The sequence below is a fragment of the Orycteropus afer genome, unplaced genomic scaffold, assembly GCF_000298275.1.
Source record: "Orycteropus afer afer isolate SDZICR_OR568_19922 unplaced genomic scaffold, OryAfe1.0 scaffold00038, whole genome shotgun sequence".
Taxonomy (NCBI): domain Eukaryota; kingdom Metazoa; phylum Chordata; class Mammalia; order Tubulidentata; family Orycteropodidae; genus Orycteropus; species Orycteropus afer.
In genome coordinates, this window is record NW_006921625.1 from 11,338,494 (window position 1) to 11,364,515 (window position 26,022).

General features: G+C 50.7%; 1 protein-coding gene across 1 annotated transcript in view; it reads left to right on the plus strand.

Annotated features, from left to right (window-relative positions):
- Window positions 1–26,022, plus strand: part of FGFR2 (fibroblast growth factor receptor 2) — a 127,353-nt gene that overhangs the window by 14,293 nt on the left and 87,038 nt on the right. Inside the window, exons 2-4 of the mRNA XM_042780418.1 lie at window positions 11,750–12,016; window positions 12,867–12,941; window positions 24,528–24,697. Of these exons, the coding sequence (XP_042636352.1) occupies window positions 11,750–12,016; window positions 12,867–12,941; window positions 24,528–24,697 (512 nt within the window). The remainder of the gene's footprint in view (window positions 1–11,749; window positions 12,017–12,866; window positions 12,942–24,527; window positions 24,698–26,022) is intronic.

The window sequence follows — 26,022 nt, forward strand, 5'->3', positions numbered from 1 at the left end:
CCTGGGGCCAGTACCATCACCTCACCCGGAGTCTGTGGGAAGTACGGAACCCTGAGCTGACTGACCCAGGTTCTTCAGAGTCAGGGCCCAGGAAGCTGCATTTTAACGAACTCACTGGGGTGTCTTTAGGCCCGGTTAAGTCTGGGAAGCACTGTGCTCCCTCTGCCTTTGGCTGCATCAGCGGGGAGGCTGGGGAAGCCGACCATGTCTGGCTGTGCTTATACTGGGTGGATGATAAGGGCCCTGGAGATGGGAGCAGTGCACACTGTCTTAGTGAGAATTAGAGGAATTTTCAGGGAGGAGGTGACGTGTGAACTGGGCTTTGAAGGCTGAATTAGGAGCTTGCCAGGCACAGTAGTGGGGCAGGGGGAATAGTGCCTGTGGGTACAGGCAAACCTGAGGGTGAAGGGGCAAGGAGGAGAAAGATCTGGGACCTTGAGCAGCCAACGTGCTAGTGCAGGTGAGAGCCTGTGGGCTTTACTGTGTTAGGACTCTAGAGTGGTCTATGTCTCTTTTTTTCTTTTTTCCTTAAAGCAGAGCTCAGGTATGCTTTTCAGAAGATTATTCTGGTGGCCCATGGTGGCTACATAAGGCAGGGGTGTGGGCGATGGGTTAGAGCAGCGGTCCTTTGGAGAGAGCAGGGCGGCCTGGAGTGGAGCCTTGCGTCTCTTAGAGATCAAGGTAACAGGTGAGGGGTTGGATGAGACGCAAGAGGAAGAAGAGGGGCTTCCAGAGCTGACTGGAGCTTGGGTTGCTGTTAAGGTGGCAACTCTATTCAGCAGGAAGCTGGGTGGGGAGGGAGAGGGAGGGGGAGGGGGAGCAGGTGGGAGGTCACGTGCCAAACGGCCCTCTGTAGGTTCCAGGTAATAAGATGTTCCCCCAGGCAGGTAGAAAGAAGCACCTGCAAGCAGGGACTTGATTGCTATCTGTCATTGACATGGAGGGGGTGGGAGAGCCGCAGGGGTGGGGATCTGAGTGCAGGGGAAGAACCAGAAAAGCCAGCATGGAGTTCTGAGCATGTCCACAGGTTCCGGAGGGATGGAGAACGGGGGCTTTCTAGAAGGGCAGGAAGACCGCCACGTGTCCGTGTTCTTGAGAAGTGCCTTCTCTGCAAAGGGATGCTTGGCGAGCACACACATGCACACATAGATGCACATGTACGCACCACATGGATTCACATGCACACACATGCCAGCGACTGAGACTGCAGAATGAGCACCGAGCTCTGTGCTGGCGTTTCTAGCGCTCTAACGCTGGTTTCTCCGGCTTTTCTTTCTGCATGCCTTCGCGTGCGGCAGCTGAGTAGCGGAGTCAGCCGGAAAGCCTTTCTTGCAGCTGATGCACGCCGAGGCCTTACGAGTCCCAGGCATTGCGCTGGGTGCTCCCTGCATGCTGCCTCGTTCGTTACTGGTCTGGTTTGCAGGAATGGAGAGTTACAAAAGCTGACACGTGACTTGTTCCAAGGTCGCACGATTTGTACGTGGTAGAGCTGGGACTCGGGTCTGTTCTCAGTCTGAGTTTTAAACATCTTCGGCCTCTTTTCTGAAGAGTCAGCAGACTGGGGACAGGAATGAGACCAGGGTCTTAATTCTGAGAATCTAGTTAAGGGGAGCGAAGCCATATCTGTTCAGACAGAAGCTTTGCCACTTGCCACAATGAAGACGGCTTCCTTGGGGCCTAGCGTTATACAGGACTTGGGAGGACAGAGATGTTTTTGAGGAGAGGATTAGGCGTTCAGAACTAGACATGAGATGTGTTCTTTGACAAGGCTGCCCTTGACCTTCAACGCTATGTTGATAAAGATCATGCAAATCCTGGCTGGCCCACCACCCGCACTGCATTAGAAGTTGCAGGGGATGCACAACTTAATTCCTTCCTGCTGAGCAACAGAGAGCCCGCCCGGTGGTCTTTGGGCAGGAGGGTCAGCTTTTTTACGTCATGGCTGGTCCTGGAACACAGTGCCGAAGAAGCCCTGAAGGTTTGCAGAAGTGCCAGCTTCCTTGGCCATGTCTGGCAAGTGTGTCTCCGAGGCTCTGGGCCTCCAGGTGACTTAGGTGTGCCATGTAAGGCATAGATCGACAAGGGCTGTGTACACAGACAACTCATTGTGTGCCTGAGCCAGGGGAGTACAAGGGACTTTGACATAACCAGCAGTGCAGGTTTCTGCTTCCTGGGTGCTGTGTATAACCCAATGGCCAGGCCACTTGGGAAATGCTTTTGCACAGAGGGCTCCGTTTTGAAGCTCTTGCTCCAGCAAAGTGGCCACTGTCCAGGGATTTGATATACGCAGCACTGATTGAGTGCCTGCCTCCTAGTTGTCCGGTGGGAATTCTGCTCGGAGGAGTATTAGAGTTGGAGGCAAGCACATGACCAGAGCAGTCCCTGGGTGGCCCCCATGGTCAGGCACTTGACTACTAGCTGAAAGGCTGGGGGTTCAAACCCACTCAGAGGTGCCTTGAAGGCAGGCCTCGTGACCTACTGAAGCCAGAGCCTTGGAAACCCAGTGGAGCGGTTCCACGCTGGTGTGTGGGGTCATTGTGAGTTCGAATCGTCTCAGGGACAACTAACAGCACTAATGACCGGAGGGAACCTTCCCTTCGTGCCCTCCTTTTGGACAACACAGTAATTAATACCTGTAACATCAGGATTGGATTGGAGAGGAGACATTGATGACATGAGGATGGACTATGTCCCCTTTTGGCCTCAGTATCATGCAGTAATGGTGACCGACTGTTTAGTGAACCCGTTCTCTGGTCCTGGACCATTTTTATTTTCTCATGGGCAGCAACATGGTTTCTTTTCAGACTTGGACAGCTGTGCACTGAGTTTATCAACAACAAACCTGATTTACATGAGGGGTGCGCCTAGATGTGTAACCATCAGCGGGGACATTGGTCTCATTGGGTCATCAGGAAGGTGAGCCGGCCTAGACTTCTGGAACAGTCAAGCTTCTGTGGAAGTAGCTGTTTGTAAGCGCTTGTCCCCGGCACCCATGATACTGGCAAGGAGCACTTCTGTCCTAATGTGCGTGTGTAAGACACCTCGACAGCTGCTTGGAAAGAACGCTGGGTCCTTCCGGGCTGTTGACGGGTTCGTTTCCTGTTGTTGTAGCTGCCTTGCTCCCGTTTGTGTGCCGACAGTATTGCTTGGGCTCCAGGGCTTTCCGCTTTACCTTCTGCAGTGTTGGTCCCACCTGCCCCTACCCCTTTAAAGAGCAAGTGGTGCTGGCGCCTTGTAAGGCCGTTGTGGCATGTGAGGGCTTTTGTCCTCCTGCAAGTCAGCTCTTGTAAAGGGAAGCCGTACAGGTCTTTGAGGATGTCTGGGCCGGAACAGCCAGCTGCCTGATGCTGTTGCCCTTGTGTGTGTGCGAGCCCTCGGGGTAGAGCAAGTACAGGGGAGGGGGTGTCCTGTGAAGGCCCCCCAGAGCCTTTATATCTTTGGGTTGATGAGGTCTGATGCCAGCTAGGATGAGACTGGACCAGAGGCAAAGGGAGGCTTCTTTCTCCCAAAGCCTGTGTGTTGTCACCCACACTGTGGGCTGCTAGAAATCTATGCCAGGGGTGTGTGTTCAGGCTCCCTTCTTTAGAACTTGTGAAAAATCCTTCAGAAGTGGTCTCTGTGTGAGGGGTGCACTCTGTTCCTTTGGAGAGAAAATCGGGTATCGACAGTGAAAGCTTCTTATCAGGACTCTGGAGCGGCCACTGTTGAAAAACCCTGTTCGTGGACTCAGGTTAGCACCTGTGGGATTCCAAGGAGTGGCTACGGGATACCATGTAGGTGAGGAAGACAAGTAGAGGCCGATCGCAATGGGCAGAAGGTGCAGCTACTCCTTGCTGGGTGTTCCAGAGACTAATCCGTGGCAATACTCACTGCTCGGTGCCGTGTGCATCTACTGTCCAGACACTTGGCCGTCCGTATCGGTGATCTTTATCCTACCCGAGCAGGGTGGCTGGCTGTCGGCGAGGGCGCCAGGTAACCAAGACCATTTCCCTCCTCTTCAGGAGCCCTGGGAGGAGCTCTGGTGGCACAGTGCCTAAAGCATTTGACTGCTAACCTGAAGGTTGGTGGTTCAAACCCACCAACTGCTCTGTGGAAGGAAGATGGGGCAATCTATTTCCATAAAGATTTACTGCCTCAGAAACCCAAAGGGGGCCATTATTGAATCAACTCAATGACAGTGGATTTTTTGGGGGAAGGAGCCCTGGCGGCGCAGTGGTTAAAGCGCTCGGTGGTGAATGACCCCACCAGCTGCTCTCGAGGAGAAAAGACCTGGTGATCAGCTCCTGTGAAGATTTCTGCCTCGGAAACCCCGGGGCAGTTCTATTCCATCCTACAGGGTCACCATGAGTCAGAATCAACTTGATGGCAAAGGGTTTGGGTTTTTTTTTTTCCCTTTTTCCTTTTCCTTTCACTACTCTGGCCAGACACGCTTGCGTTGCCGTGTTGTTGTTTGGCATCTCGAGAGGGCAGAGTCATCCCTTGCAGCCCACACCCGGCTCGGCTCGCAGCCCTGCCTGCTCTCTCTGTGTCCACCTCCTCTCTCCCCCGCCCTTCTGTCCCTCTGTCCCTCCGTCCCTCTCTCCCCTCTCTGCTCCCCTTCCTCTGTTCCAGGGGAGTTTGTGTAGGCAGCAGACACCTCGACTTTCTGAGAAGAAGAAACCCAAGTGGGCTGCCTTCCGTGGGTGACCCCTGCGTTCTTGAAACCAGAGTTCTGATTACTTAGCTGGGATAATGGCAGCATTTGAAAAGACGGTCCTGGGGAAACCCCCGAGAAGACTTCATTCGCCAGGCGCACTGCCTGTCGTTCGCTGTCCCATTGGCACCAGCAGCTTCTTTCTTCTTGGCCGTGTAAATCTGCTGCCCATGGCCCCTGAAGCAAAGCGATTGGACGGGACAAGACTCGAGTTCCCATCTGTTTTGTTTGCATATGGGCGCCATTTCAAAAACCACACGGGAAAGGTTTATAGGCAAACGTTATAAAAAGTGACAGCCTGAAGTGCTGCTGTTGCTGGCTTGGCAACGTCCAGTGTTACCTGAAGTAGCGTACTTTTCCAGCGTTCCTTCTTCGTGACTTTGCATCTCAAGACAGCCCTCTGGACGCAGTGGAGAGGGGTCCGGCAGGACAGTGAGTCCGTGAGTAACATCTTTTTCAAACTTTTATACACTCTCCTTCCCCTAGGGCTACGTTCACACACAAGGAATGCTCCCCTTTGTTTATTTACAGAAAGATAGATGCATTATGCAGCTGGTGGTTAGGGACATCCCCGGGATGTCACTCTGAGAGGTCGTGCCCTCTGCCACATCTGCTGAGAGACTTGAGGGGAGTCAGCTGGCTCCTGCCTCAGTTTCCTTCTCTCCCCAGAGGGAGACCCCTTCATTCTGAATCCCTCTCGGCTCCCGACACTCCCCTCGGCGTGGAGATCACACGCAGGCTGTGGAGCAGATGGGAAAATTCGGTGGTAGGATTCCATGCAGGAGAGCTGGGTCGGTTCCTAGCCGCATGCCCTCATGGGCAGCCACCGCCTCTGTCACTGCAGGTTTGCGTGCAGCTCTGATGTGACACAGGTTTCAGCCAAGCTTCCAGACTAACACAGACTAGGAAGAGAGGCCTGCTGATCTGCTTTTGAAAATCGGCCAGTGAAAGCCCTGCGGGTCACAGAGGTCCCACCTGCAGCTGATCACAGGAGTGGCGCAGCCCACGAAGCGTCTCTTGCCGTTGTGCGTGGCGTCACGTGTCTCACTGGGTCGCGGTCTCCTCTGATGCAGCTGACAACAGCAAAGGAGCAGTTGACGGCTGCTGCGCGTGCCGTCTGCGTCTTGACTGGCTGGAGAAATACGCATTTTCATACCAGAGTGCAGTCGGTTGGGAAGAAGCCCCATGAAAACATGCTGCTGGCTCTTGTCAGTGTTTGAAACTTCTGGGAGGAAGTTAAATACGGCAGTCTACACACGGAGCCCTGTGGCGCAGTGGTTAAGGCATTTGGCTGCTAACGGAAAGGTTGGTGGTTTGGACCCACCAGCCGCTCCATGCGGGAAAGATGTGACAGTCCGCGTAAGGATCCCAGCCTTGGAAACCCTGTAGGCAGTTCTATTCTGTCCTGTATGGTTGCTGTGAGTCGGAATCATCTCGCAACAAGGATAAACAGCTACACAGCTCATGAAGCTGTAGTGGGTAGAGACAGGCGTGTCGAGCCCTCCCAGAAAGGCATTCATGACCTTGTTTGTCGAGCGGTTTTAGGTACCAGTGACAGAGGCTGCCCAGCGCTGGCATGTGTGTGCTGTGGCTTTTGTCTTGCCTTTTTTCCAATTCCAGTCACTACTCTGAGAAATAGGTGGAAGCCTCTGCACGAGGGTTTGGTGCCTAGCAAAGCAGCCTCTGGAGTCTTCCCCTGTTGTGTGTTGGCAAGAAAAGACGAGGAGAGCGTGGTTGGGCTCTGCACTCGGCGTGGGTCTTTCCGCCTTCTTTGTAAGAAAGGTGAAGAGTCCAGGAAGTGTTAATATTACTATAAAAGGTAATGTTTGAATTTCCCAGGGAACACTTTGCCCTGTGTCAGCTGTCATATTTCACTGAGCAAGCAGTGCGGCGTGGTGCGGCCCAGAGGGGACTGGCCTGTGTCAGTGGACGGTGATCACAGTGAGGAAGGCACGGCCGGGTGGTGCAGACGCAGCCCCTGTGATGTCAGAGGGAGTTAGGAAATGTCTGGGCTCCGGAGAGATCAGTGTGAAATAAATAAAGCCTTGGAGATATGCACAGAGGACTTGGGAGTGACGGTTTGCAGGGGGTGGGCAGTGAGGTCACCTGGAGTGTTCACACACAAGAGAGAAACCAAAGTCCCTAAGCAAACAGCCACCAGAGCGAGGACAGGGACAGGGTTGTCTCCCTTGAGCCAGGCAATTGGACTTTAGGCAAGCACTGTGTTCTTGGCACCCCGGCCTTGTGATGTCGTTGATGTACTTGTGAGCTGGCACCTGCAGGCTGGGGCCCTGGAGCCGCTGGGTGGCATGGGGGGAGATGGGTTTGGCATTCCACCGTCTCTGTGCCCCTCCACCTGTGTTCTTACTCTCTAACTTCCTTCTCTGCTTGGTCTGGTTTCTTTTCAACCTCTCCTCTCTTTTGTGTAATTTTTTTCCCAGTGTGTTGAAGTGTTTATGCAACAGTTAAAGAACGTAAAATCACAACAGAAAGATAAGACTCATGCAAAATAACTGAAAAAATAAATTGCTGATGACAATTGTGAGATTTCCCGTAATACATGATGGTGTTGGTTATTGGTAACAACTTGTTGCCGAGGAAATTAAAAAATTTGATACAATGACTCATCTTCCTCTTCTTTCTCTCAGACTTTCTTTTCATCCTCCCTTCTCCCTACAGTGGGCTTGAGCACTTCCTAGGATACCCAGGGATGTTGCTGGAGTTATCAAAGGGCTTTGCTGATGCCAGGATGGGCCTTTAGGGGAGAGGAGGAGAGAGTATGGATTGTGAATTCACAAGGCAGGAATTACTGCTCTGAGACTGGATTCCCTTTATGGAAGAGTGTTATTACTTTGTTGATACATTTTGGAGAGTCGTTGTACTATCCTTGAAGCTTATTAACTCGTTGGAAACCTGGGTGATGGCTTGGACCTGTTGTAACGGAAAGAAAAGCCATTTGGCATCCCATCAAGTCATGTCAGCCGTCAGGAACATCGTTTTGCATCTAGAGATGTAAATCTAAATGTGCTGTGATTATCATCTGAAAATGTGTGCTTGAGTGGTGCAAACAGTTAACACACTCAGTCGCTGACCGAAAGGATGGAAGTTCAAGTCCATCCTGCAGCACCTTGTAAGAAATACATGGACATCTCCTTCCAGGAATCATCCAGTGAAAAGCCTATGGGGCACAGTTCAGCTCTGGCATGCATGGTGTCACCATGAGGTGGGATTGACTCAACAACACCTGGTTTATCCTCAGAAAAGAGTGGTACCCAAGGTCACGGTGTACGTCTTCAGCCTTGGAATGAGAGTGACAGTGACTGCCATTGTGTTCTGCTTGGAAGGTCAGGTTCCCATCTGCGGACTCGTTGGACCAGCGCACATCGCTCCCTCTCATTTCTGTTCTCCTGCTTGTCATTAGATGAGGGACCAGAGCAGGAAAGGAGTGAGGTTGGAACTCAGGGGTTCCTCTTCTTCCGCTGGGGCTGCTCCCACTAACCAGCATCTCCTGTGTGCCCAGCCCTGAAGAAGATGAGGTGCTGCCTTTGAGGCCTCACTGGACTGTGTCCCTCCTCCTACAGCTGACAGATGGTGGTGTCTTTGGGGGCCACTGGTCCAGCATCTCAGTTGGCCTAGGTGTCAGTCGGACTTCGTGATTTGCCTGTTGCAGGTGAGGGAAAGGCCTTTCAGTGGAAACAGTTGCCTCTGCCAGGAGAGACTTTCCTGCTGCACGGTTGCAAATGCCTTGCTTATCTTTTCTTGAAAATTCTTAGAGCATTCCACTGCATCCATTAAATAGGGACATGGCTTCTCCTTATCTGTGGAGCAGGCAAGAAGCTGGTTGGCTGGGTGGGTCCCTGTCTCCCTTTAAGCCTTGCTGTGTATGGCCAGCTGCTTGCCTGCTCAGTAATCTTGCGATGAGCAATGCTGGCTCAGAGGAAAGCACATTTGTTAACATGTTTTGGTGACTTGCTGATGGTGCGATGGGATCATAGGAGATAATTGATTATTTTATGACCCAGACGAATCCAACGGGAATTCATTCCCACGTTGTGTGTGCTGTTTCGGTAATTAGTTATTGGGAGATGTGGGACCTGAGTGACCTCTGACCTTTGGTTTTACCAGCTGTAAAAGGGATGGGTGGACCAGGTGGCCAGTAGGTTCTGTAAGTTTTGCTGTTAGGTGAGTCTGTGACTCTAAGACCTTGAAAGTGAGAGAAATTTGGGGCCACCCGGGATTCCTTTTCCTGCCCTTGCTCCTTTGGCCCTTCTTTGACATGCTTTTCTCTCCCCTTTCTGCTCGGGGTCTGGAGTTCCACGTGCTTCCATCAGTAACTCGGTTCAGCTGCATCATGGCTTAGTGGTCTTTTGGAGACCTCGCCTGAGAACCTTGCAACTAAATTTCCAGCAGTGCCTTTCCATCCTCACTTTGTCCTTCCTGCCTCTGCTCAGATGGCTGCGCTTCCGAGGCCTTCTCTGATCATCCTTTACCGTAGGGGGTAGCAGACTTTCTGTGAAGGACCCCCAGGCCCAACACCAAAAGCCACTGCCATCTAGTCGATTCCAACTCATTTGGCCCAGTAGGAAAGAGTAGAACTGCCCGTAGGGGTTCCAAGGCTGAGAGTCTTCACAGACCGCCACATCTTTCTCCTATTGTAAAGGACCAGACGGTAAATATTTTAGGCTTTGCAGGCCATACGGTCTCTGTCGCAACTGTGCGAAAGCAGTCACAGACCATACGTCAAGGAATAAGCCATGGCTGCGTTCCAGTAAAACTTTGTTTACAAAGACAGGCGGTGGCTAGATCAGGCCTGTGGGCCACGGCTTGCCAGCTGCTACACAAGGTGCGCTGGCCTGTCAGCTGGCTCCGCGTGCCTCACTGTCTCGCTGCTTTCTGCCCCATGGCACTAAGACATCTCACGGAGTTTGTATTTTCTGTGATTTCTTTACTGTCTGTCCCTTCACTATAATGAGGGCTCCACAAGTGCAGGACTCTGTCTTGTTCCATTTGCTTCCTTCCCAGCATCTAGAACAAAGCTTGGCCCAAAGTAGGTGTTCATTCAGTAAGCAATTACTGAATGAGAAAAACAAACTTGACATGTAGCCGGCTTAGGGCTTTCTGCCCTTGTTTTGGAGGGTGTGTTTGCCCACGTGAAATTTGGCTTCTGTTTTTTCCCTCTTGTTGTGATTTCCTCTTTGTGTTCATGCCTTTGGTTCAGTTAAAGGCATTTCAAAGTCTGGACTTCCTTGGCTTTGGGGAAGGGTCTTCTCTGAGAAGCCTGCCCTGCCGTCCCGTGTGCCGGGTGGGCTTTCTGCAACCGTCGGCTGTTGTTGCTGTTGCTGGTGAAGAGGGTGCCCAACCCAGAAGCCTGCGCCCTCCCTGTTCTTTCAACAGTGGGCCTGACGCATGAAGAGTTTATTCCAGTCCTCTGTGGGAGATTTGTCTCAGTGTGGCCTGGAGAAAACAATTGTCTTGTGATGCTGCCCAGAGCTGGAGCCGGCCCTCAGTGGGGACGCTTTGTGTTTGCCGGGCCTGGGACTCTGGTACCATTCACCATGTCGCTGTGAGGGATGAAAGCCCGTCCTGTCCCGTGGGCCCTTGTGGCCAGGGCCGGGGCTGTTCCCCTCGAAGGAGAAGGGGTCCTTCTTACTTCTGTTCAGGGAGGTCACCGTGGGTTGATCCTCTCAGGCTCCATCATTCCCTGCAGACTTGGGGACTGTGATCATGTTCCCACAGGGTCTACCTTCTGTGTGGGTGCCAAGGTGGGTCCTGGAGGTGGGGCACAGAGAGCCACTAGACTAAGGCTTCCCTGGCGGAAGACAAGACATGCTCATAAGTGGCACGTCCCCAGGAGCTGCGAGGAGGGGACAGGAGCTGGGTGATGGGGTGGTCTCATCAAGGAGGGGCCGTTGGATTTGGGTCTCCCAGAATGATGTGGATTTAACTGGGAGGAGAGGCCTCAAAGCAGACAGAGACCTGAAGGGTGGCGCGCCAGTGTGTGTGTAACGGGGGCTGCTGGGAGTTGGAGCGGATCCAGTTCTGTAACATGGGGACACTGCTTCCCTTCAGGGCCCGCTGCAGCGCAGTGGGGCCAGCACTCCTGTTGGGTTTGCGTTTGTTGTTAAAACCTTCAAGCCTTTAGCACCTTAAGAAAAACAGTGTGACCCACCCAGCTCTTCACTCTTCAGATGAGGGAGCTCCTGCGAACTCCAGACTCAGGCAGCACAGTGTGTCAAAACCAAACCAGACCTCATTGCCAGACCCAGTGTGGCTGAGCCGATTCTGACTCCCAGCACCCCTAGAGGACAGAGTAGAACTGCCCAGTAGGGTTTCCAAGGCCATCATCTTTACCGAAGCCATGTCTTTCTCCTGGAGAGTGACTGATGGGTTTGAACCCCGACCTTACGGTTAGCTGCCAAGCGCTTAACCACTGTGCCACTAGGGCTCCTACACAGTGTGTAGGCATGTATTCATTTCCCTTGAGGCCGAGAAATAGTCTGAGAAGCGTGGCTTTGTGACAAGAGCAAGGCCTAGAACAAGTAAATAGCTCGTTAAGTATATGTGTGTCTGAGTGTGTACACGTGTGTGTGTGTGTGTGTGTGTGTGTGAGAGAGAGAGACCCAGTCGTGTTGAATGGAAAAAAATGGTAAATGCGATGTTCTTGCACATGAGAAACGCTGCAGCAGTGGAACTCGGGGGGTCACAGCGCAAGCAGCTTTGCATTGGTGATCAACTTGGAGGTTTGCTCACAGCATGTCCTTTCCAGGCTGGGTTGTGGTTTGTTTTGAAAGCTGTGCTTGTGTGGAGATGAAGGCGGGGTAGCTTTGGCTGGGTGCTGCCCCCCCGGGTTGATGTTTCAGGCGCTCTCTCAGCCTGCCCTCCACATGAGGGAGGACTGCTTCCTGGCTTCATGGGGTGCGGGGGAGAGATGGCCACCTGCCACTTGCACAGACAACAGCCTCTCCTGGGAATAAGCGGGCCTCACTGACCTTTGTTGGACGTTCTCTCCTCCTTCCTCCCGCCTGTCTCCATCTTCCTCTCCCCACCTTTCTGCAGAGCCACCAACCAAATACCAAATCTCTCAGCCCGAAGTGTACATGGCTGCCCCCGGGGAGTCGCTAGAGCTGCGCTGCCTGTTGAAAGATGCCGTCAGGATCAGTTGGACTAAGGATGGGGTACACTTGGGGCCCAACAATAGGACAGTGCTTATTGGGGAGTACTTGCAGATAAAAGGCGCCACGTCTAGAGACTCCGGCCTCTATGTTTGTACTGCTGCTAGGACTGTAGACAGTGAGACCTTGTACTTCATGGTCAATGTCACAGGTGAGTGGGCCTGGGGCCCTCTGCTCTCCTTTCTCTGTAGCTGTTTTCTGGGTAAAAATTTGATTGTACCAGTGAAGTCATAGTGACCTCTGCTAATTGGATGCCAGGCACACAGCTTCATAGCTTGTTATTGATCGATTTTTGAAGGGCTTCCATGAGACCCGCTGTACTCGAGACACTGATCATTAAGCGTGACAGAATTCTCGTGTGCAAGCTAACAGTTTTCCTTATCTCACAGAGTAACCCCCCCAATATCATTGGCATCCTTGGTGTATATAGATTATAGAATTGAAAATGGAGTGCAGGATTTCTGATTTCTTTTTATTGAAATTCAAGTTTCTCTCCTCGGTTTTTCTTCTGTGTAAGGAGGGGTGCTGCATATGCCCTAGTGGTGGCCGACTTTTAAGTGTGGCTTTCAGAATACTAGCAATTGGTGGGAAGGCCACACGGGGCAGAGTTTTGTGAGGGACTAATTCTCTTCTTGAAGGGACCCCCGGAAGCTGGTAGGCTGTGTTGGAAAGACACTTGGGGCATTACATAATCATTTGTTGGGGACTTGAATAGTGTTTGGAACCAAAAACTCAGTTGCAATAGATCAAGTTTTACAGCAAGTTTAACTAACGTGAAGGCATAAAACATTAGGAATCGTGATACAGGCCAACTGTCATTATGGAGAGAAAGTTTAAGCCACATGAAAACTGTCTTAACTAAACACAGCCTCAACCTTGCTGTCATGAAGCTGGCCCTGAGCTGTCGGGTTCACCATGCGGTAGAAGGTCCCAGTGGTAGGTGATTGCAACCACTTGCATTTTGCAAAAGCACATCCGTGAACATGTTCTTCTGACCGCAGATGCGATCTCTTCTGGAGATGATGAAGATGACACAGATGGCTCCGAGGACGTTGTCAGCGAGCACAGCGACAAGAGTAAGTAATGGCGGGACTCCTGAGGTCCCGAGAGGAGGACGCGCTGGGCAGGGCGGCTCTAACCTGTCCTCTCGCCGCCGCCCCAGCTGGATGCTGTGTCCTGTGCCCTTCCCTTCCCCACTGTGTCTGCTCTCTGACATCCATACCTGAGAATAAAACGTTTCCTGGCTACCCTTTCCTCTATCTGTGTTTTCTTCTCGTGTCAGTTTTCTGCTCTCCTTCAAAGCAGTTACCACTCCTTTCCTGGGTTTTCCTTTTCCTTCTGGTTTCTCACAATATGGAGACATAAACATCAGAGAATCGTGTAATGCCTTGGTTTCTTTAATAACTGATGATGGTGCTTGGCTTAACCCAGAGATTCTCAACTGGGGATGATGACTCCCCCCACGCCCGGGAACATTTGGTAATGTTTGCTTGTTGCAGTGGAGAAGAGGGGGTGCTGGTGTCATCTAGTGGCCACAGGCCCGGGGTGCTTGCAGTGCACAGCACAGCCCCCCACAACCAAGCATTATCTGGTCTGAAATATCAATGGTGCCATTGTGGGAAAACGCTGGCCTTCTGAAACGTGTACCATGTGCTGAGTGGAAATAAGGGCAGATGGCCTTTCTCTGTAGATGGCGACAGAGTAGGGGCCGCTGAGTGCTGTCCACCTTTTAAAGGCAGTTAACACTGCATGCTGACACTTGAGAGGCCACTTACAAGGTGAGTAAATGGGTCGCCGGGGTTCAAATTCTGGTCTGTTCCTTCCGAGCTAAATGACTTTGTTGTTGTTTGTTGTTGTTATGTGCCGTCGAGTCAGACCTGACTCATAGCGACCCCTGCTTGGGATTCCGAGGCAGTGTCACTACGGAAGCAGGATTGCCCAACCTTCCTTCCGAGGAGTGGCTAGTGGGTTTGAACCGCCAGCCGTCTGGTTAGCAGTCAAGTGCCTTAGCCACTATGTTACCAGAGCTCCCAAATGACTTTAGACAAGCCATTTAAGTAACCTCTGTGCCTCAGTTTAGTCACCTGTAGAATGGGACTGTTACTGTCTCCTGGGTTGTGCTGAGTATGAGATGAGTGAACACTTGGGCCGTGCTCAGAAGAGTATGGCCTTGTGAGTGCTGGGTCAGGAAGAGAGACAAGAGGACTAGCTGCAGCCTCCATCCATGCAGGCCTGGTCCTAATGAGACGGTACATCAGTCATTGGGGTGGGATAGTCCACGTTTTCTCAAAAGAATCTTAGTCCACTTGATAGATTTAAGGTGGCTTAGTGCCTAAGGCACTTGACTGCTAGCCAGAAGGCTGGCGGTTCAAAGCTACCAGCCACTCCTTGGAAGGAAGGTTAGACAATCTACTTCTGTAGTGATATAGCCTCGGAAACCCAAGGAGAGGGTTGTTATGAGTTGGGTCTGACTTGATGGCAGTGAGTTTGGTTTTTTTTTTTGGTTAAAATAACCAAACCCATTGCTGTGGAGTTGATTTTGCCTTATAGCTTGATATATTTAAGATGGTGTAGTGCCTAAGGCACTTGACTGCTAACCAGAAAGCTGGTGGGTCAAACCCACCAGCCACTCCTCAGAAGGAAGGTTGGGTGATCCACTTCCGTAGTCATACTGCCTCGGAAACCCAAGGAGGGGTTGCTATGAGTCGGGTTCCTCTCTAACCCCAAACACACTGATCCCTAAAGTTCCTATCTAATCTTTCGCGTTGCCTTGTCCCTTTGTCTTTGCTCTTGACTGGGACACCAGGTCTCATCACCACAGTTTGGTTGGCAAGCCTGGGAACTGGTTGAGAGTTCCACCCCCTGCTGAGAATTTGCGTCTCCACCCAGATACCCTGAATCAGAACCTACATTTAAACAAGAGCCCCAGGGATTCTTGTGTATCTTGTTAGATTGCAATTCAGTCTATCTGGGATGGAAGCGGAAGCTCTTAGCAGGGGCTTGAACCCGAACGCACCAATTGGAAGTCCTGGGGTGCTTTGGTAATCAAGCACCCTTCCTGTTTGCAGGTTTGCAGATGAAGTCATAAACTACAGCAGCAGAGTACAGGTCAGGTAACAAGTGGGCTGAGTGAGCAGAATCTCCCCTGCTGCTTCAGAAGGGGTTCCCTGCCGGGGACCTCCAGGTGACCCACCAGCCCTGAGCACAGCACCTGTGCACGGAGGCCAGGTGGCAGGACCCTCCTTCCAATGTGTGCTGGCCGACAGGGGGCTGCCAGGCCTTCACCTTACAAACAGGGCTCTTTGTAATTAGCTCTCAGATGACACGACCCTGCCCTGAAATGGGTGCTCTGCTGCGGGTGATTAAAGGCTGGTGTTAGCTGTACCAGCGAGACATTGCTGTCGGGCACTGCCTCTGTTTGCTGCCTGCGAAACACGAGATGCTATTTAAAGTGATAGCAGCTCTTAGCTGACTGCATGGCCTCTGCCATCTGTTAGTGTGATTAGGCTGGTCTGATCCACAGGTGCAGCCTGGGACGGCTGAGATTAAGCAGCTGTGGCCTGTGTGGCCAGAGCAGAGGAATGCCGTGGCAAGGGTAATTGGCAAGGCGGGGAAGGGGATGTTGCCATTAAAACAATTTTTTGCCACCTCAAGTGTCAAATGCCTGACCCGAATAATGGGGAAAATTGCCGAAGCTCCGAATTCTTTGCATTTTCAGCCACCTGGAAACACCCCTGTGTCCAAATTGATTCCTTCGGTGCCGTGTGTTGTCTGCAAATTCCATGGGGGTGTGTTTGAATGTTCCCCTTCAGTGGAGTTGACAAACGGTGCTCAGTGACCCTGTGCCGACAGTGACACGTTGGCTTTTTCCTTTTTGGGGTCGAGACCTCAGAGTCTAGTTGTCCATCTTCTGGCCTGAGGAGTTGGCTGCAGGTTACCCCTTCTGCCTGTGTGTAGGATTATTGCTCTTCCAGTTCCAGTGGTTGAATGTAAGACAGCGAGCTGGTCTGCCTGGTAGAGTTCTACTTTGATTCTGGAGATGCTGGCTAAATGCGACAACAGCAATAACAACACAAAACTAGGGCAGGGCTGTTGAATTCCGGCCATGAAACTGGTATCTGTTGGCCCTGAAGCTGACAGCAAGGTCGTATTTGAATGGATGGGAATGTTCTGCAACATTTAGGTTGCTCTCAGCTCTTCCTCATTATTCCAGACCCAGCTCAAACGTGGGCTTCTCTGGAGAGGACGTCCTCATTCCCGCAGGCCAGGTGGAGGGCCTCGTTTTGGGGTGTCCGCGACTTCTGTGTGAGTGCACGTCACAGAACAGCTTAGGCCTGCCTTCTCCAGCAGACTGTCACTTCCTGAGGGCCAGGACCAGGTTGGATGTTGAATGAGTGTGTTGTTGAGTTACAGTTCTCACATACACCTTCCGTGGAACAGAATTCATGTTTTTGGATGTCATTACATTAAGAATACGTGGTGTTTCTTAAAGCATATTCCTTGGAAGCCTACCTGTCGCCGTTGAATTGATTCCAATTCATAGTGACCCTGAAACACAGGGTAGAACTGCCCCACGAGGTTTCCAAGGCTGTAATCTTCATGGAAACAGACTGCCTCATCTTTCTCCTGAAGAGCAAGTGGGTTCAAACCACTGACCTTTTGGTTATCAGCAGAGCACCTAACCACTGTGCCTTCAAGGCTTCTTAGTCCAGGTCATTTTCTGCCTGAAGTGAACTGTGTTTTGAATTACATTTGGAACATGTTGTATGCCGTAACCCTTTCTTGGAGGCTTACATGTTCATTAGTACAATAAAGCTCTGAGAAGTTCCCTACTAAAACATCTGTTTAATTTCATCTTTACCCAGTTTTCAAACTTACTGACCGTAAGACCTTTTCTAGAAGGTCTATCAACGTCCTGTTGCATGTACATCTAACTCTTTCTGGCCTCCCTTTCGATCGGGGTCTTCCATCCCAGATGTGCAGGGCATGTTCTGGTCGTATGTGAGTGGCTGGCTAGCTGATGACTTCATACCTCACCAGCTCTAGCCTTTTCCAAGGTGGGAAACAGTCCTGTGATGTCATTGCAGGCCTGGCTGCCAGGAAGCAGTGCTGCTCCATATGCCCTTCAGTGAAGCCCGTTTCCTCCCTACAGGAAGTTCCCATCGCCAGTGCATCCAGGTGGAGGGAATGAGGGTGGAAATGGTGCTTTTGCATAGGAAGGTGTAACTTAGCTGATGGTGGTAGGCACCTCCAGCAGCCTTAGACTCATACTGGCTCCATGTGACACAAGACAACTGCCCCACTGGGTTTTCGTGGCTGTGATCTTTACGGGAGCACAGCACCAAGTTCTTCTCCCATGGAGCCACGAGGTGGATTCGATCTGCTTACCTTTGGGTTAGCAGGTGAGTGCTTAACCGTTTACACCACAAGAGCTCTTTATAACTTGACTAGTCCTTGCCTTTCCTAGGCACTTAGGTACCCTCATGTGCTACCTAGCAGGAGACAGGTAGGCCCTTCTGCCCAATTGGCTGGAGTTGTTTTTATCACTTGCAGCCTGTGTTTCAGCGACCAGCATTTCTGAAGAGCTTGAGGCTTAGTTTTCAGGAAGATCTGGATGGACAAGAAAGTTCAGATCTGTTGCTTTACTGGTGGAAGTGACAGCCAGACAGTGGTATCAAGCGTCTCCTGGAGTCATTCTTTCTGTTCAGTGAGTAGAGAGAGAGCTTTTTCTATTTTGGTTTCCTTCCTGTTGAGACCTGCAGATGTCCGTACCACATGTCAGGGAGAAAACTGTTTTTTTGGACGTAGCTGGGGAAAACGAAGGGCAGGCTGCCTGAGATTTCGAACTCATCTCATTGATTAACCTGCTGATAACAACAATTCCTAGTCATCTTTGCTCTAGTTGGGATTTTTAATCAGTAAAGTAGAGCGTCGGTGAAGAAGGGGCAGACCCTCACGAGATGGATCGACACGGTGGCTGCGACTGGGGGCTCACATGTGGCGATGATTCTGAGAGTGGTGCAGCACTGGGTGGTGTTTTGTTCTGTTGTGTGGGGGGTTGCCGTGAGCTGGAAGCGACTTGATAGCACCTAACAAGGGATAGTATCTAAGTTGGTTACTGGGGGTTTCTTGGCTGTGTGTAAGTTTCCAGGATGGAAAACAAGAAAGCGCACGGTCCTAGGTGTGTACCCACAAGACTTGAAAGCAGAGACTCAAACAGAGATGTATCCACCAGTGTTCACTGCAACACTATTCACAGTAGTCAAAAGGCAGAAGCAGCCTGAATGTGCATCAACAGACGAGTAGACAAACACAGGTGGTCCATGCACACATGGAATACTGCTCAGGCAGTAGAAGTGAAGCCTTGATACGCGCTGCGCGATGGCTGGAGCGTGAAGACATTATGCTGCGCGAAATGAGCCCGTCACCCAAGGACAGATGGTGTGGGACCTCAGGTATATAAGAAGACAAACTTCACCCTAAGTTGGCTTGAGCCTTTTACTGCCAAGGCCAGCATGGTGCTGCCCTGAGAGGCCGGATTCAGGATCTTTTCTGTCTTGGCTGTCCTCTGGTCTGATCACTCAATTGGGTGACTGACTGGAGGTTTTGCTTTTAGGGCAGATATGGGAACTTCCACAGGGGACTGGTCTCCCAGTGGACACTCCCACAGGGAACTGGCATTTCCCATGTGGGTCCCTTGCTGGGTGTCTTCTAATGCCTTTCTGATCCAGTGCTTTGATGGTCACCAAGTTGGTTGTGTGAACTCTGTCATAAAGCTACCCCCCCACACACACACACACTCTCATCTCTGCATCCTGGTAGATGTGCTTTCTCTTACTTTCCCTAAACTGAAAACAGAAGAACTGCAGTCGTTTGCAAGGATGGGGGTTAGCTCTAAGAGAACCCCCACCCCCCAGCCCCAGGGTCAGAGCGTTCAAATGTCCTGGTTAGTGATATTTTTAAAGGGCCTAATTATAGACCTGAGACACAGGCCTTCATAGGGCTTTAGGGAGTTTGGGAGACTTAATCTAGGAGCTGAAACAGGCTGTGTTTTTTTTTTGTTTTGTTTTGTTTTTTGTTTTTGCATCAATAAAAATACAGTTGGCAGTCCTCAGCGTCTGTAGCTCCCATAAATCTTGAACTTTTGACTTTATTACCATGGGAGAGTTCAAAGGACGGCCGGCGTGGCTGAGACAGCACCGCTCAGGGAACTGGAAGCTTGGGCCAGCCCTGGCCCTGGCCTTGGCCTTGGCCAGCCCTGGCCTTGCCCCTGGCCTTGCCCCTGGCTGTGTGGCCTTGAGCAAACCACTTAACCTTCCTGGGGGACATTGATCACATCAGCCCAGCCTGGGGCCACATGGTCACCAAGGTCCCTTTTGGTGCCGAGGTGATGCAATTCCATGTTTTCCCTTCAAACCACTGGGTTTCATCTCTCTTTGATTCTAGAGGGAGAGGGTAGACCATGAGCTTTAGCTGTCAGGATTGGGATGGGTGAGGAGTTTTGTGGGGATAAGTTCAGCAGCCTCTGGTTTCTCATTACGTTTACATTGTAGGGTTAAGAGAAACGCTGTAATCCTGTCCGTTGTTGACAGAATCCATATCTGCCTGGAACACAGATCCCTGGGAGGAACATTAGAGCTGGAGGAGCCTTGTCAGAATGTCAGTTCAACTTCCTCATTTTATAGCTGAAGCTGTCACAGTTGGCCGCCTGGCCGTCCATCCGTCTGGCCATCCATCCAGCAAATGCTCCCGTGCCAGCTCTCTAAGCTGAGGGTGCCTCCGGCTGTACCTGGCAGTGGTTCCACTCCTGTGGCTCCGCAGACACGGAAAGGAATATTTTTGTCAGGACGCGGACACCGTGATGCTGGAAAGCTCCTCACTAACGAAGAGGTGCCCCGAGGAGGGCTGGCGACGCCACCCTGCGGGGTGGGATGGTCAGGAGAGGCCATGATGCAGTACTGGCAGGGCACTTGCTGTGGTGTTAGGAACCTCTTTTTAACGAGCTGCATCTTGAAGGACTTCTGCTGAATGAGAATGAAATTCTGGCTATTTAGCATCATTACTAAGGTGCCCTGACTGTCAGGGTAGAAGTGTTGAGGGAGTAGGGATGCCTTGATAATGGACTCGGGCTTGTTCATGTAGCAGCTGAGTCTTCCCACTCCTTTAATCTGTCCGTTATCAGCATTTACTGGCTAAGAGAGCATCTTTCTTTTGACACACATTTGACCAGAAGAGCTGAGATGTCAGAGCTGAGGGGACCAGACCTGTCATCCACCTCAGAGGTGATGTTAGTATGCAGGCTGCTTTACAGATGGGTTAGTGTCACTCATTTCTCATGCCATCGGAGGTCTGCACCACAGTTCCCCCTCCGTTACTTGAGTGACTTTAAATGCATACCTCCTTTATCCCTAAGTGATATCAGGGAAAGAGATAGTAGATGCTTGTGTGTTTTCTTTCAGCCTGATACCTTCTTGGCTTGCAGAAAAAAACAACATCAACCAAACTCATGCTGTCGAGTCAGATCTGCAGGTCCATTTTAAATAACGCTGTTGAGTGAGCACCGGTATAGAGCACCTACTCTGTGCGAGGATTATGCCTGCTTTTGTTACACCCATTCCTTCTCCAGTTGACAGTTGTTATCAGCGTTCTTGTGCTGTGCTATGGAAGGGGCCTCTCAGGTGGACATGCTGGTTCCAGAGCATGCTCCATGTTTCTCAGCAATGCGTTTTGGTCCTTTGAGGGCCCTGGGACTGCCATGTGTGCAGACTGCAACAATGCACTCACTGTTGAAGGAGGGAGGTGTGAAAAGAGGATAGTAGGACAGTGAGGTGCTGCAGGAGACTCAGTGAAACAGTGCTTGCTGTGTTAATTATTCTTCTAAACGTCCCGGGCCCCTCACCCTTCATGTACAGCTGGTTTACTTCGGAAAGAGCCATCGTAACACAGTCAGATGTTTTCTCCCCTCTACCATCTTGGAGAAGGATATCACACTCCTTCTCCAAGGTTAAGTAGAGGGTCAGCACAAAAGAGGAAGTCCCTTAACAAGGTGGAATAACACAGTGGCTGCAACAATGGGCTCAAACACGCCAATACTTGCAAGGAGGGCACAGGGTGGAGCATATTTTGTTCTGTTGTCTGTGAGTCGGAACCGATTCGATGTCTCCTAACAACAGCAGCATCTTCCTTATTGCAGAAATCCATGAAGTTAACATCTAAAGGGAGACCAGACATTGCTGTGCTCTGTGACATCAGCACCCACCAGAAGTGGTGTTGATCAGACCGACGGGAGCAGGGACAGAGGGTTGGGGGTGGCTCATCCCTGCCACACAAGGGACCTTGGAGAACTTGGCCTGAGAAACCTTGGAGAATTTGGCCTGAGAGCATTTGTTCTGTTAAGTCACTGATTTACCGCCACCAAGGAGGGGGCTGTTGTGAATTCAGATTTTGAGCCCCAGCCGTGTAGATGATCCGTTTCTACTTTTTGTTGATTATAGTGTGTGGGGGCCCCACCCAGCTTGGATCTCAGATTTGGGGTGAGGATCCTTGTACCTCTACCCCACATGGCCTTGTGTCTGTTCTGCATAATCAGATTTTATAGGTGGTGCGTTTTTGACCATTGCAATCTCGCCCCAGGGAAGTGGCCACCCGCCAGAAGTCCTAGCAGCATTCCTTCCCTCTAGTGCTTAAATCATCCCTTAGGCGCCAGGATGAAGACTCGGTGCCAGGGTGCCAACGCCACAGGTCAAGACCTCACAAGCCTTGTGCTCGGGGCTGATCTTGTATCGCTTGCAGCCTTGCGGGTAGCTTCGCCCTGTCAGAGAAACCGAATGACAGTCCTCATTCTGTAAGGTAAATCCTACTTTCTGACATCTTAGGGAAGATTAAAAATCGTGGTTAATAGTATTTTAGCACGTATCTGTTGATTTCTTTTATGTGAAAAAGAAGAGGCATACCAGAGGATCTGTTCAGCTGTAGTTGACACTGTCTGAAAGAGCTATTACAGTAAAAAAAACCCAAAAAACCAAAACCAAACGCACTGCCACTGAGTCGATTCAACTCACAGCAACCCTTTCTTGGGTTTCTGAGGCGGTATCACTACAGAAGTAGGCTGCCCAACCTTCCAAGGAGTGGCTGGTGGATTTGAACCACCAGCCTTCTGGTTAGCAGTCAAGTGCCTTAGGCACTATGCCACCAGAGCTCCCCTGCATCAATGCTTAGCTAATTTATCTGGTGGGCTGTTGTGTTACACACAGATGACAGGAGGAGAGACACTGGACCACATGAGGAAGTTTCTCCTTTAGGTCAGCTCTGCGAATGGCTTTGTTTAGTGACAGAGATCATTACTTTGTGCTCTGAATGGTTTCTTTCCAGTGGCCATGGATGTGGATGGGCTCTTTCTAAGCAGGAGCCTTTAAAATGAAGGGTTACTGAGATTGTGTGAGCTTGTCTTCCGCCCTGGGAGGTTGGTGATGACCAGGAATCACACAGTCTCTGGGGAACAAACAAAATAGGTATGTTAACTGGCGTTCTGCAGCCAAAGCCTGAATGGCTACCCACGCTGCCCTCTCACTGCTGATGCCACTGGATTCAGAGGGGAAATGCGGTCCACTTCTCCCCTCCATCTGCCTCCCATACCTCCCCCTTGCCTTCCTATCTCTCTGGTATACAAGATGACCGACGGTGGTTTTGCCCTTTCTACTGTCTTGGCATCATGTAACCCAAACCAGCAGTAGGCACTGAGTGGCCTCTGACTCATGGAGGCCCCATGTGTGTCAGCAGAACTGGGCTTAACGGGTTACAGGGGCTGACTTTTTAGAAGCGGATCGCCAGATCTTTCTTGTAGGCCCCTCTGAGTGGACTTGAACCGCCAACCTTCTGGTCAGCAGCAAGCTCATGAACCATCTGCTCCACCCAGGGACTCCTGGTGTCAAGTAGACACCACCTACCCCACCTCCTCATGACTGAGGTATAAAGAAGATGCAGTGTACCTTAGTTTAGACATCCCAGCTCCACCTTTACAGCAGGTTCCAAGAGTGAGAGTGAGGCACATAGGAGAAGGTGTTTTGGATGTAATTACTCCTATTCCTAATTGCACCCTGAAGGTCTGGCCGTTAGGGGTATGTGGTCCGCTCCCAGAAGTGTGAGAGGCCAGCAGAGAGTAGAGCAGGAGCCTTCTGAATCCGTCAGAGACAAAGCCTCTCTCTGGTTTGTGGAGTGTGTGCGCTGTTGACCTGCAGTAGGAATAAGCACCGTTATGAACCGGTCTTCTAGAATGTTCAGTGTGACCTGTTGGTGGACGCTTTGGGGAGTACAGGAATGTAGAGGGCTGTTTTGCTGAAATCGAATTGTGAAGAGTTCAGTTGCTGTACGGTTTGAGCAGAAGGCCTAGAGCGTCATATAGGGTCGGTATGACTTTGGTCCAGGCTAGCTGGCCTGGACTCCAGTCTTGAGTCTAAGTCATTCATGGAGATCGTCACAGTGACTGAAAGTATAGATTGCCACCCCCGGGAAAAGCTGGTTCTTACTAGCTGTGGAAATAGGGATGAAGACCGTGGGTTCTGGAGTCGAGCTACCTTGGTTCAAATCCTGGCTGCCTCTCTTTGAAGCTGCAAGGCTTTGGGGCAGGTTACTTAACTTCCCTTTGCCTCAGTTGCCTATCTGTAAAGTAGGGTTTATAATGGTGCTTTTCTCCCTGGGCGGTGGTGACACACGTGAATGGTCTTAGAGCAGTGCTTGACAGACCAGAAGCACGCAGTTCGTGGTGGTCATCAGCCGTTCTTAGCAGGCCTACGGAGTCTGCAGCAGGGTTCCAGAATGACGTGGGGCCTTTATTCATACCAAATGTCCTTCACTTGGTGATTTAGAAACTTCACTCTTTTGTTGTGTTCAAAATATCACTTGTATTTATGGCCTTGTGTTATTCAGAGCATAGACATTGCGTAACACGCCTTTGGTAGCCTCCTGTGAAGCTAATCAGCTTAGGCACGGCAGCAGATCATGGCATTCACACTCGGCCGTTGGAGGGAAACATACGTCGGGTACGTTTTTCCTTTAAAAAATTACAATATATTTAGTGATAGGATTTTCAGTTTGTTACATAAGGTGTTGGGACATTCATGATGCACCCTTTGGATTATTTTATCATAAGAGGATGATAATTTATACTCTTGATACTATTTAAAGTAAAGCACCCGTGGGTAAGTGGATGTGGCTTTTAAAAAGGGCTTGTTTTACTGGTGTGTAGATGTGGTCATTTAATAGGGTTGGCTGTGGAAAAATGATATGTTTTGAAGGATGCAGCCACGGCCGTTGTATGTTGTGACCATGTGTATAAAATAGCATTGTCAAGCCTGGTTTCATGTGAAGTTATTTGCTGGCACCGAGAACAAGACGGAGAAGAAAGGCTCAAACACTTTCCCCTGCTTCATCGACATAAACCAACAAACAGTCCATCTCCAGGGACCTTTTGCCAGGCCAGCTGGATTAGACTTTTGAAAATATTTCCCTAATGTAAACATTATCCAGTGGCCTTTCATTTAGACGGCACTTCCAAACACCAGAGCTTTCACATATGAAGCTAAGTAATCTTAACCTGTTTGGAGTTTAATCATGGATGAAGCTAGCCGTTTTTATGTACGTTTCGGTGTTATTTTCCGACACAGGAGCACCATACTGGACCAACACGGAGAAGATGGAGAAACGGCTGCACGCTGTCCCTGCGGCCAATACAGTCAAGTTCCGCTGCCCAGCGGGGGGGAACCCAACACCGACCATGAGGTGGCTGAAAAATGGAAAGGAGTTTAAGCAGGAGCATCGCATTGGCGGCTATAAGGTAGAATCCAGCTTTTAAGTGATTTCTTCCGTTTTCAGGCGCTCCAAAGTTTGCAGGAACTGGAAGGAATATAGTTTTCAAAAAGTCAGTTATTGTGATGGGTCGTTTTCAGTGCTTACTGGTTTTGTAAATTACCCTGGACTTGCCTGTCAGATTGAAGTACCATCCTCGTTTGTGGTGTTCGTTACGTGGGGAGCGTTTAATAACATGGGAGTTGGAAGTTGAGAGACTGCTTTCTGTATGCTTTATAGTCTATAAAACGAAAAACTGGAGCGGAATCAAAGACGAGTAAGCACGGTTGCCCTGTTTGACCAGCGACAATAGTTAGTGGGCTTGAATTGATAGCATTAAATTGCACACAGAAAAATGTTGGCGCGGGTGAACGTGTTATGCATGTATTTACAACAGTGGGAAAAACAGAACAGTCCGTGGGTGTGGATGAGAGGCTGGAGTTTGGAATATTTATTGTAAAGAGCCAGTGCTTCAGAGAGGAGCAAGGCCGTGCTCTGGTTCTCCAGCTTCAGGGGTTCAGAAGCACCCATCACAGAATGTCAGGTACTCAGCCTTATCCAGTGCTGCTGCTGTTAGGTGTCGGCGAGTCAGTTTTCACTCACGGCGACCCCATGGGACGGGTGAAGCTGCCCCACAGGGTTTTCTTGGTTGTGACCTCTTCAGAAGCACATTGGCAGCCCTTCTTTCATGGAGCTGCTGGGTGGGTTCAAACCATCAGCCTTTGGGGTATTTCACTGTGGTGCCCCCAGGGCTCCTCATTGCACCCTGGGGAGGTTGGAATGGACGGCCTCTTCTTGAAGGTGCCTGTGATGGAGTTCAAATGCTCGGTCAAGCTTGTTCATCTACTGGCAAGTGTTGCTTGAGCAGCTTTGTGGCAGAAACTGTCCTAGGTTCTGGGGAAAGGAGAGAGGACAGGGGGTTCTGGTCTGGCATAGTGGGCAGACTGGGGTGTGGGGGAAGCCAATAGACTGCTGAGTGTCACCCATGTGTGAGGAGAGGCGGAGCTGGCTTTTGGGAGATTGAGGGCAAAGAAGGCCAGGGAAGGAATCGGAGTTTGAAGGAAATCTCCAAATTATTTAGCATGGATGAGAGGACACTGGGAATTTAGTGTATGAGGAAGCCTTAGATAACTTCACATTTCACAGCTTTGGCGCCTTTGGACCGTGAATGGGTGTACTGGTTATTGATTGCTGTGTAACAGATTGCCTCAAAACATAGTGTTTTCAAGCAACATTTGTTATTTCACAGTTTCTATGGGTCAGGAACTCGGGTATGGTTTAGCAGGGTCTTCTGTCTCAGGAAAGGAGCTCTGG